The sequence below is a fragment of the Nesoenas mayeri genome, assembly GCF_963082525.1.
Source record: "Nesoenas mayeri genome assembly, chromosome: 6".
In the NCBI taxonomy this organism is placed as follows: Eukaryota; Metazoa; Chordata; class Aves; order Columbiformes; family Columbidae; genus Nesoenas; species Nesoenas mayeri.
The window spans coordinates 24,615,920-24,628,802 of NC_137545.1; the positions used below are offsets into that span (position 1 = coordinate 24,615,920).

General features: G+C 35.1%; 1 protein-coding gene across 1 annotated transcript in view; it reads left to right on the top strand.

Annotated features, from left to right (window-relative positions):
- Positions 1-12,883, top strand: part of LOC308041661 (sodium channel protein type 1 subunit alpha) — a gene marked incomplete at both ends in the record, with an annotated part of 51,452 nt that overhangs the window by 25,966 nt on the left and 12,603 nt on the right. The window contains one exon of the mRNA XM_080346540.1: positions 2,559-2,681. Within this exon, the coding sequence (XP_080202666.1) occupies positions 2,559-2,681 (123 nt within the window). The remainder of the gene's footprint in view (positions 1-2,558; positions 2,682-12,883) is intronic.

Here is a 12,883-nt window from a genome sequence, read left to right on the forward strand (position 1 = left end):
TTGTTTTGTTTTTGTTGTTCTTATTTTGTTTTTCTAATTTCTTGCTCTAGTTTACTTTTCAGTTTAAAAAGTAAGATAGATAGAAAAAATACCATATTTATCTGTCTTTCACTTTACACTTATAACACTGCCTTCCTATACCACAGAGTTAAGAAAGACTGGAAGATCTTAGCAGATCTCCTGCTAACAAAAGAAGCTCACATTGTATCCCCACAAACAGTTAAAGGGTTTCGCCCAGCACTGTTGTTGAAAGAGGTAGTTCTGCTCCTGGCAGCTCATTCCCACCTTCAGATCTGCCTCCCCCTTGCTGTGATCTGTGTTGCATCCAGCATTTAGATGGGTCCACCAGACATCAAACTCTCATCTCAATTAAAACGCATCTGGCAAGAGAATGAACATCACAAAAGTCCACAACTTTACGCATATGTCTGAATTAGGGTTCTACAAGGAATGCAAGATGTATCTGTAGCATTTGTGATGTGGCTTACTTAGTATTAAAAGTCCAATGGATATTACTGAACTTGCAGTCTTCACAGCTGTGCTTGAAATCAGGCTCGATAATCTTCTCCTCAAGGGTGATCTAAGAGTTATAACTTTGTCGCGCTGTGAAATGGGGGAGGCCATTTCTTGATGTATTAATGCAATTACTTGAATAATTAATGCAATTAATGCAAGTAGTGTCCTAAGAAGGCCCCCTTGAGAGAACCTTCCATGTGCAGAAACACATGCTGTTTCTGCAGTCTATGAAGTTATGTGTGCGCAACTAAAATACTATGTTTACGTAGTTACAAAGCCACAACAGTTCCTGTTTTTTTAAGATAGAAATTTCTGATAAAACTTATCTCAAAACCAAATATTAAACAAGCTCAACTTTAAAATTAAGATGCATTTTGTCTTGGTTTCAGTGATTTAGAAGCAGACATTGAATAGGTAAAAGGTAAACTTTGTAAGTAGTTATTGACCCACAGAATTGCTAAAAATCCAACAGTTTCTGAATGTGTTCCCAGCCTACAAGGGCTAATCAAAGCAGTTCATTTTCTCTACATTTGTTTTGTGACCGGTGCCTTCATCCTTTTGGATTGGTATATGTTATGGATGAAATATATCTAGGTTTCAGCTTCACATATACAGCTACAGATAACCATGTTCAAACATAGTGCTCTTACAAAGACCTCTCTCCTTAGAAAACACTTTCATTCTTTAATATCTAAATTCTTCTCAAAGTGGGTACCTAAGTGACACCTATAATGAAAAAGCTTGAACAAACATGCAAGCAGAAGCACCGATTCCTTTTCTGAACTCACTTTCACTAAAATTTGACCTTATTTAAATCATAATATCCCGAGCACCCATCTTATGAATGTGAAAATTCGAATACTTCTTTGTGTGAAGGTATTACACCCATTCAAGTGTCTGAACAAGCTCATTATTAAATCCTGGATGTACAAACCTGGCTATTTTCTTTAAGTTGTCTTTAGATTATGGCAGCTTGGAAGTTTTCAGTATTATGATGAATGTACTGAAGAAAGAAATTCAGTTTTCAGAAGGACCTAGTTTTGTGGCTTGCTAGAGCTCGGGACTGATAAGTACAAAATAACTGTGAACTTTCAAAAGCTCAAGATTTCACACATACTGCTTTTTTTTAAATATGGTTCATATAGAGCACTGTACGAGAATTATCTTTACCTGATGCATTGTTATTTATAATGAAAGAGCACATGAGATCATTGTGCTATTTTTGGCTGAGTAACTATGTGAAGCATTAGAACAGAGTGATGAAGGAGCATCTAGGGGAAATGGGAAGAAAACAGAAGGTATTCTTTTGGACAGGAGCCAAGGCAGATGTAGAGAACATGTTTTCTTCTCACTGAGGTAATGTAGGGACATAGAATACATAAATGCCTGTGGATATGAGACTTCATTACACCTGGTGCCTATGGAACTGTTCTTAGAAGGTCTTCAAGAAATGGCATAATCCAGGTTAATGCCAGCCTGTAGAGCACATAAGTTCAGCAGTCAGGCAACAGGATTAGTCAGTGAAACTGAATACAGAAAAATTAATCCTTTCCACCAGTTTCCAGAGGAGCACTGTTGCTCTGTGACCCATCTGTTAATTCAAAAGAGGCTTTGATGGTTCACTTATTTCCCTTTCACTTGCAGGCAATCAAATGGGCATTATCAGGTATAACTACTGATCCAGCTGTAGCAGCATTGTAAAACAAAGAAAAAGTGACAGCAATAACTAAATTTGTAAAATGGAGAGATTAATTTAATTTGCTTTTTATGGTTTTAAATTCCCTCAAATCACTAGCAAAATACAAATTTCAAAAGTATTAATGTTTCCAGGTATTTTTATCTTATGAAATTTTTGTTTATTCACCTGTCCTACTCTTCTTTCATATTACTTTTTTTTTTTTTTAATTTAATTTAGAAGACTTTTTTTTCCAGAAGAAAGTGGTCCAAAATTAGATTATTGTAAGGAAGTTTATATCTCACATCTATGGTATGTAAAGCAGTATGTACAATATAATAATTTTTACTTTCCTGTTTTCATATAGGTCTCTTTGGTTAGCTTAACAGCAAATGCATTGGGTTACTCTGAACTTGGTGCCATTAAGTCCCTTAGGACACTAAGAGCTTTGAGACCTCTAAGAGCTTTGTCACGATTTGAAGGCATGAGGGTAAGACAACATGAAAGAATCTGAAACTGTGCATGCATAGAAAGAATCCATGCATGCAGAATAAGGAATGACAAGTCCATGCAGAAAGGCTGCACTATCTTTTTATCTACTGCATATCTTTTACTAACAGATAAGCAAAAAGCTTCATCAATTCGCCTAAAACCATATGCAGTATTGCATAGAAGTTACATTCATTAAGGTTACTTTACTTTCTAGCCAATCTCAGGAGTTTTCCATACAAGGTTTTGAAATTACCAACTATGAACTCTTTCAGCAGACAATAATGAATAAAATGTAATAAGATTTTATTAATTGTTTACTGATAAACCTATCACAATATTTATACAGAAATCTAATTTAGCATTAGTTAATAAATATATTTTCTGTTGCCAGTTGAAATCCTACATTTTTCTTCATATTTGATGAACCATCTTTGGTCTAACCCCACTGAATTTTACTAGATGGTACTAGAGATATATTCATACCTTCTAGTGGTTTATGTCTATTTCTGAGTTTGGCTGACTTTAAAAACAAATCAAGTTATTTGATGTCTTTATGAAATTCTTTTTCTAAGATAAATGCTTTTCTTATTTCAACAAATCTCTATTCAATACAATATATATATATGAGATTATTTATTTCTTATTCAGTAACATAGAGGCCCTGCTTACTATTCATCTCACTCAATAAAGCATTTTAACTTATTTTTTTCATTTGTTTATACCTTCTGTTCCTTAAAGCCACTGAATACAAACTAACTCTATATGCATGTCATTGAAATATGTTTTAAGAGAATGCTTTTTGCTACTTCCTGGAAAAAAAAAGAGGAAACTATGAATTTCAAGACAATTAGAAACCAGTGGAATAGCCTGGAATATACTGTCTGAACAACCTTAAGGTACAAATCTAAGCTTAATCAAGTCAAATTGAGGCTTAGAATTCTGTTCCTTAAATTGTATTCATCAGGCTACATATCTCTACTTCAGAATGCATCAGAAAAAAAAACTTGCTAACCAATGATTACTAGATTAATGAATTTCAGTTTCATATAGCAAATTGACTTTTAACAGTCTTCTCATCATTTGAAATTTATTAATCAATATTCAGCAGGGTACGAGCTGGTCAAGTACTACAGAATGTATGAATTTTCATTTCAGTTTGGAATTACTGTTTGATTTAGCCATTTTCTCTTTGTCTTTCTTTGTACTTACTGTTCATGAACATTCAGATACATGTGGTTTTATACAGATAAATGTTGGGAAATTGCTGTCAGCTTTACTTTTTTAATAATGTTCTGGTCAGCTGCAGGAGGACTGTGAGACCAGTACAGAAGTGAAACAGGGATAAGAAATACAGCTCTTTGGATGATGTTGGAAAAAACAGATCATTTCGAGAAAGACAATGTCAAAATCAGTTGCCAAATGTTTTATTCCATTTTTCTTTATCCTTACATAATTGCCTTAGTAAATTTTCCACTTAAAAGATTTAGGATATTAATGCTCAAAGAAAAGTACCTGTTATTTGAAATCTATTTACTGCTTTCCCTTATTTCTCACTGAATAACTATGAAACTATGCCAGAAGCCAAATCATATGCTAGATTTTCAGATACTCAACATGAATAATTCACGAGCACCTTACTGTACAGGAATCACAGACAAGTCTGGAAAAGCAGAAAAAAAGTTTCAGCTCCATCCTCCAATGTTAATGACAATCAATGAAATACCTAATTCCTATTGCTTAGCAAATTTGACTGACCAACTGTATAGGCCCTCTGCTTGCTATTAGTTACATGTATTTCTGAAAATGGATTTTCCAAAGCACTTGGCAAGTACTCACAACAGCTTATTGACAGATAGTAGCATTACGTGATGAATGACTCACGAACAGTAAAAAGGTTCAAATACCAAATAATTGACCAGCTCAGCTCACAATAAGACTCTAGTCAAATTACAGTCTTCTCAGAAACTGAGTTCATTTCATAAAAATCCTTTAACACAGATTCTTTTATCTGCCAGCAGAATGTAAAAATAAATCAGCTCTCTTTGCTTTCTTACATTGCCTATACCTACACGGTACTACAACAAAACAAGCTGAGTTTTTATTTAGCATGTATTTATAATACTCATGCTTATTCCCATGTACAAAACTGTGCAGTTTTTGTCTTGAAAATATAAGAGATCATATGTATTCCACAAAAGTCCCTGTATGTAAAAAGCTCTGCAACATTTTCTGAAACTATCTGCTAAGTTCTCAGCTACTTTAAAGTGTTCTTTTTCTTAAATAAGTTTACCATTCTGGTGAATTAGAAGAATACAGCATTTTACATAGTCAATAAATACACATAACTATTTTGTTAATCCTAAATATGAAACATACTTCACTTTTAAAGTTATATTCTTAAAAGTCTATTTCCAAAGTGAATAGGGTACAAGTAGTTCATAGCTTGTGCTTGCCTTGAGCAAAAAGTGAATTTTGCCATATTGAAGGCATTTAAAATATCAGCTACTATATTGAATTCTGAGAAACTACAATACTTTCTAAAGCAAATCTCAAACCCAACTCCACACAGATGCTGGAAGGCAAAGTAAAGGATTGCTTTAATTCAATTTAAACTTCTGTCTTAGGGTTTATATTCTCATCTCAATTAGTGTATGTACTGAGCAGAAATATCTGCAAATTGAGATTTGAATATACCCATTGCTTTTTGTTTAGCTTTTTTAGTACTTGCAATATAATGCTTTTGCACTAGTTCTGAACTGGTATGCTACTTGTAAATGTAGAATACTGAGTATACATTGCTTTGCTGAGATAGAGAATTAAGTGACAATAAAGCATGCATTTGTGTCTAATTCCACAAAATAAAGCATGTCATGCCGTGCTTGATTTATTTATTAGAGAAATAGTAGAAGGCAGCAAACAATCTGAAATCCACTTGCACTTTCAGTTTTGCATGCCTTATGCATATTTCTGGCTGATGGCTTTAAACATCTACTGTATTTCAAATTTCCAGTCCAATTTCATAACTTCTAAAATTAAATTAGAGTATTTGATGTCCTAAATATCCTCTAAAATTCAACCAAGAAAGCGATAATGAGGCATTTTCAAGAGTTCTCCAAACTTCATCAGTAGGAGAGAGACATTTCTCATATGATTGAGTTATAAAACATTACATCAAGTGTCTGTCATTACAGATTCACAACTAATAACAGGCTATATATTTCTATTTCATATAGGATAACCTTTCTTCAGCTTGGATGGGGTGGACCACAGGTTCCTCCCCTTATCTGTATTATGGGTACAGTATTTCCCCCTTTTCTACCCTTACTGCTTGCAGTGTGACTGACCACTACATTGTGTATTTAGGGTTAGAAGTAGAAACAATCTTGTTTGAGATCCCCTAGGAGCAAAAACTATTCACCCTACACGCCCTTCTTAACTGCTTTAAATATTTTGAAATCCTTTGAAATTTCTGATGTTAGAGAAATAACATGAAAAGTTTTGATAAAATCAGTATTATTATTTAGTGCCGAGTTCTTGCAGGAGAAAGGTACCTCAGCTATTTTTAGATTTTCAGATGCTTTTTTAACCAAGATAAGAAATGGCTTTCTTTAAAAATTTGAATCTGGCTTTTGTGTTGTTTTGGAAAGATCTGTGCTTTACTCTGTTACTCAATTTATAGCTACATACATTCAAAAACATCTCATAGAAAGTTTTGAACATTACTTGTAATACATTAAGCACACACCAAAACACTATGATCTGAATAGTCACATCTATAGATATTTATATAATTGCAATTTAAATTTGTGCATAATTTTTAACACCCTACATTTTACGTTAAGCAAATCACTCCAGGTGTATATAAATAACGTGAGACACCATATAATATATCCTTTATTGAATCTGAATTCAGTCATCTTTGGCCTGTGTTTGAAACTATTTTTGTGATTTTTATAAAATGCCAATAGCAGTATTATTTTTGTAGTATCTTTCCTGGAGTTTAGGAATGTCCTAAAGAGACACATCAGTGATATAAAAATTTGCATTCACTATCAGATGTTTTTATCTTGAAAAAAATCCTTACTTTTAGGATCAAAATTTAATGAAATTTGCATGAGGAACATAATATCGTTTATATTTTAATACAAAATGCTCAAAAACACATAAAGGTCAATAAGATTTCTTTTATGCAACAGAAAGAGCAAAACAGGTGTGGGGAGTTTTTTTGGTTTTTGTTTTTTACTGCCTCCAGTGAAATTCAAAGATATTGTTCCCACAGGAAATAATCACTCTGTTTTCATACTCATGTGTATTTACAATATTTACCAGGTCTTCTCAAACAAATGCAGCCCTGTAATTTATTGCTTAGCAGATAATTATTGCATTTCATCATACAGTATTTTAAATTATGTCTTTTCTTCTATGTTGTTGTATACTTGATTTCTGGTGAGAAACAGAACCAAAACTGCTTTGGGAACTCCAGTATTTGGTTAAATCCAACAGTGTAGCTTGCTTTGAATAGACTGGTACATGAATAAGAAATGCTTTTGTTGGTACTTTGAACAAGTTATATTTTCTTATAAGAGCTAGGACAGATCTGTAGAATCATTGAGGTTAGAAGTGACCTCCTGACATCATCTAGTTGAACATCCCTGCTAACAGTTCCAGCTTTCCAAGACATAAACTCATCACCCAATAGCATGAAATTTTTCCAGCACAAAGTCTTGTAAAAATAGTTTGTGTAATAAGTGTTTGAGGAAGTATTTTCTTTGAAGATAAAATTATTTAGTAGAAATGTTCTTCAGTCAGCTGTACTTGTACAGTAACGATGAAGGAAGAAAAAGTAGAAAGGGCTGCGGTTGTTAAGGGAGTGATTTTCTTTTCCTCTGAGATCTTTCCTCTCTTTCTTCAACTTCATTTGTTCATAACTGTTAGTATTAAGCTATACCTCCTTGTCAGGTCTCTGATTCTTTCCATCTGCCTATCTTCTCTTTGCAGACTCCCAGTAAAGTCCAAATTTTTCTTTACAATTGCTGCTTTAAATGGTAGTTTTCTAATAATCTTCATTCTGTATTCCCAGTACAGTCTTCATTTTACTCAAAAATCGAAAACCTTATCATAAATCTTGTCTTAAATACTCATTTTTTTCAATCGTTTCATACGCAAGGTGCTTCTCATGCCAGTTCTAACACTGACAAATTGCTTTCATTTCTTTCATGGAACGACCTTTTAGACATTTTTCTCGATTTAAATAGTATCTTTGCTCATTATCATAATTTACAAACTTTCTATTTGCTACTTTGTAGTGATCCTGAATTAAGGGTAAGCATTAGTTTGCTAGAATAAGATTTCAGTTTTATTTTTTGTTTGCTTCTAACTTTTCTGAATGTTTTTCAAAATGTTTTGTAATTCTGGGCTTACATATTCATAGATCATGTAGTGAAGAATAAATTACATGTATGTATATGGCATTAAGGCAAACTATGTGTTTTGTTAGAGATTGTTTACAATTTACTGAGGGATAGCACATTGCCAATCATTATCTCAGTGTCACAGAATGCTTTTGCCATGAAAATGAACTCAAATAGTTATCATAAACTGGACATCTTCCAACTGAATTATTTTAAGGGTTTAACAGTTTTAGTCTGAATTATTTAAATATTTAAGCTCACCTTCACCCTTGTTAATCTTTGCACAAACCTGGATAGTAGCAAGTTTCATCACTGCACTGGTGGATGATCTCATAACCGATGAAAATACTATTTGCTGAGATTTTCTTCTGTTGATTTGGTTTGTTGATTAAGACTTTATCATCACTGATTACTCTGCAGGTCCAAGCATTTCCTCTTTTTACCTGACAAACCAAATGAGAAAATTGAAGGAATTGCACGTTTCTAAAGGTACTTCTCTTCTGGAAATCTAGTCTTGTGTTTTACATCACACTGCATATCTACAAGGTTCCAGATTATCTTTATGTATACAGTTTTGTAGTGAAATGCCAGAAACTGCCATCTCATAAAGTTGAAGCCAGCTATGATCCCCAAAGTGTGAAAAGCTTACTAAGAGAGAGTCTGCGAGACTTTCCCCATTCTTCATAGATATAATTATGAAGTGAATTTAATCCCTGGGGACTGAGGAGCTGTTCAAGTATTTTGGGGGGAAGGTACTTTAAAGAATTCTTGGGAACCTTTTGCTCTATACTTCCTACCCTTGCATTTCACATTACCTTTCAAGAGGTTTTGTGAATAAGGCAATTGACATTTTGAATTTGGTTTTGCTGTGCAATTAGCAAAATTGAGGGGCTTGTGGGGGGGTGGAGTTGGTTTGTTTGTTTCTTTTTGATGTAGGGGTCTTCCTCTCACATGGACATAAAGGGCAGAATGGGTGCACATCTCTCTTAAATTTAGTTTGCATAACAAGTTTTTGATTGCATGTCACTGTATGAGCATCTGTCTATTTTTTTATGCAGCAGTCTTTGGAAAACACTGTTATTTGCGTATGGAGAAGTTCCTATTATATATTTCTGAGTGGTCTGATAGGAACATGTGCCCATGCTTCATGATGGGTAAACTGTAAATCATATAGTATACATGTGATAGGGGATCCAGTGATAGTGGAAAAGCTGCCAGTTAAAAGTACATGAAGGGGAGCCATGCACTGAATTCCAGATGCTGGACAGCTGATCTCACTGTGCTGGTACTTGGTCGGTGAAGGTCCACTGGTATGCTTATGCTGCCGTAACAGAAAGAAATCCGCTGGTGCACTGGTTCTCTTGTGGATGCTGACTCATGAATGCAAAGAGCCAGGGATTATAACTCTCAAGGCAGAGGTTTATTCCCATGATTTCTTGCCTTGGTCTATTAAATAGTGCTAATCTTTTTGATTCTGGTATGGGCTTTCCTCACAGTCTCTCTCAGATGCTCTTTTGATGCCCTGACTGGGAAAGTTACTGTATTCTTTATGTCTTTTCCTCCCTTGCCTCAACTCCTCCATAGTTTAAGAGAGAATACACCTGTCTTTGAGCTGACACCCACCATCTGGTCAAGTCAGTGTGCTTTCTAGCTTTCCTTGTGTGATGTCGTCAAATTTCTTCACTATGAGAACATGCTAAACTCAGTTCATGTATGTCACCTGAGCCTCCATTCCTGTCCATTCATGGATTGTACCTCTGTTGGTTACCAAGAATCTAAAACAATGGCAACTTGCTCCCTCCTTCATCTTTCAGTGCAAATTCCTTTTGTGTACATCTGGACTTGGGCCAGTTGAGCACAGAAGATTCATAATCTTATGGCAGATGTTCTTACCTCATACTTGTTCAAGACAAGGCAACACTTACTCTCAAATCCTGACCAAGGCAGTGTTAGTATTTCATCTGAGTCAGGAATGAATTTTCCTGTTTTGCTCTAATGCGGCTTATGCTAAATAAGCTGTTGTCAAACTCCATCTGCATGCTGCTGTCTTTAAACTACTGGCTCTTTAGTCTTTTTACTGATAAGAGAGAGATGGATGGCTTCTTGTAACGAGCATGATCTGAAGTCTACAACTGCGTGACTATGCTGATAGTCACTTAAAGAGAAATACACTATTCCTTTTTTTGGACATTTGGTCCTCTCCTTGAAGTTCCTGAAGGCTTTCTCAGGCTTTTCCAGTTAACACGGAACTGAGTACAGTAGGAACATATCTTATGCTTGTTAGGGCCATAGAGCATGCATAGAAGACAAGGTTTGATTTCATCCATAAAGGTCCTGGTGAAGTTAAAACTATTTGGCTTTTCTGTGCTTGTGAACCTTACCTGAGAATGCACATGCAGAAAAAAATATGAGGCAACAGTTAAATAACCTCTATAGCCTTTGATGGACCCCTTCGAAGGACTCTGATGTGAGATCTAGCATATCAAATCTTTGAGAAACTTTTCCTGTTTAAGCCTAAAATTATTAAATTGAAAACTTCCAAAGTAGAGGCAAATAAAGCACTTTGCCATTTTAAGTAGCAAGAATGTTCCTGACATAAATCTCCCTTTCCATCCCCAAGCTGGTAACTTCCTCCTCATTTGCACTAGGGACAGAGTTTGGAACTTCTTCACAGAAGCTGTAAAAGTTATGGAAAAAATGGCTAAGTACTACTGAAGGTTGTTTTTGTTTTGTTTACAGATTTTAGGAGGCCTCGATGTATCCATTAGTGAGGTCCAATGTAGGAATTCCTGGAAAGCCTGTGGCTGCTGAGGCGCCAGGATCTATTCAAACTGTTTTGATGTGGGAAAATATAATAAATTTATATCTCATGGTGTATTTCAGATGTGTCCCACAGCAAGGCTGAATCTAGTAAAGCTTCCTTATATTCTACTCATATAGCAGTGATAAGCTGGTATTTTGCACAACCCTCATTCTATACACATGCACAGCTCTGGTAGCAAAAGCTGATCTTTTTATTTTTTCAGTTGCATTCAGTTCACTTTTCAATTGGTTCTCACTTTTTTGTGTCCATTTGCTGTAACTTATGTGAGTAGGTGTTGTGTATGTATGTGTGGGTGCTATCTTGGATATATATTATGTGAGATAATGTCCTGGTTATTGTCATTACCTCAGCTATTCCCAAAATACCAAAAAAAGTAAATGGAAAAAAGCATTCTATCCATCGATAAAGCAATTGCCTTCAACTGTATATGTTGAAGAAATTAAAGACTTCGTCCTCAGGTAGACTGTCAGTCAGCCGACCATCTGACCAGCACATAGAAATGCAGTTTTACATTATAAGTATGGTAGGTCAAAGGCTTAACACTGGTTGGATAAAAACAATATGAAAAATCAAACAAAAACAAAATGCAAGCAGAAAACAGCTTCTAAAAGTTTTAATTTTCTTTTCTTCTTTTCTTAAAAAACCTTCCAGGGGGACTGGATAGCTCAAGGGGTTGGTAATAGGATACAGAGCCTTTCATCTCTAGGTCACCAGTTCGCATCCAGGCCAGGTCAGTAATGACCAAAAATTGTTACCATTTGATGGGTTTTCAGGGACCTACATGAAACAAGTTGTTGGAACCATTGTTGGAACAGTTGCTGGAACCTGTCACTTCTTATTCAAGAGGACGTGGCTGATCTTTGGGCAGTCTCAGCAGTGAGACTGTATTGCCTGTTCATCTAAAGATGTGAGATGCACTGATGGCATTTTGTTAGAAATCTTTCTTTCTACAACTATTATCAATTCATCATTGTTGTAACAATTACTTTAACTGTTAGTATTCTGCTGCCTGTTCTGGATCTGTGCTGTAGTCCAATGGATCTCAGAATTGCTAAAAAGGTAACTGCTACAGGCACTCAATTCATGCAAAACCATTCTTCATGTGAGCACAAGTAACCTTAATTTATTTAAGTTGCAGGCCTAAATTCCCATCTTTCTTTCCTGGCATCTTTATTTTCAGGCTTTTTACCAAGATTAAATGGAGGAATTCAATCAGTATAACACATTTTTATGGGTGAAGAAAAAAAAAAAAGACAAGCACTAGCTGGCCTAGAATTTCAAAGCAGCAATAGCATAATACAATTTCATACATCAGGTCAGACTTGGAATAAGTTCCAGAATCATTGCATTCCTAATTATTATGTTGTCCTCAGTTTCATCAATTTAAGTAGTAACAGTTTTCTTTTCCTCCTATGATAGTAAAAAACCATTTCCCTCACTCCTTTGAAAGTGGTTTCCGATGTTCAGAATATTACTGGGACCTTGTTAGCCTTTTAAACATTTTTTTAATGGCTATCTTATGCATACATCACCTTCACATTTTCTATAGTATAAATCTCAAGGAGCTGCCAAGAAAAGCTAATTTTAAAAAAAATCTTGGTTTAATAAAAGATAGGGAGAATTTTCAGTTACAGAAAGGTCCCATTTGTACTCTCTGTCAATTCAGGAGGCCCTCTAAATGAGAAGAAAACATGCCCTGAAATAACATTTCTACCTAAGATCTCTAAACAGGTCCTAATTCCTGGCCATAACATTTGGGAGGAGAAGGGTGCTGAGACAATACTCGGGTTCCAAAGGCCTTCAAGAGGCTGTGAAATACAGGTAGTAAGATTGAGCTTGCTCAGAATTATGTTGGTAGTGGAGAAGATCCTTCTGTGTTGCAGAAAGAAGGAAACAAAGATGGACTATGATGCCTTAATACACCCCAAGTATCCATGCCAGTCCTTTCCTGTCTTACTGCAGCTG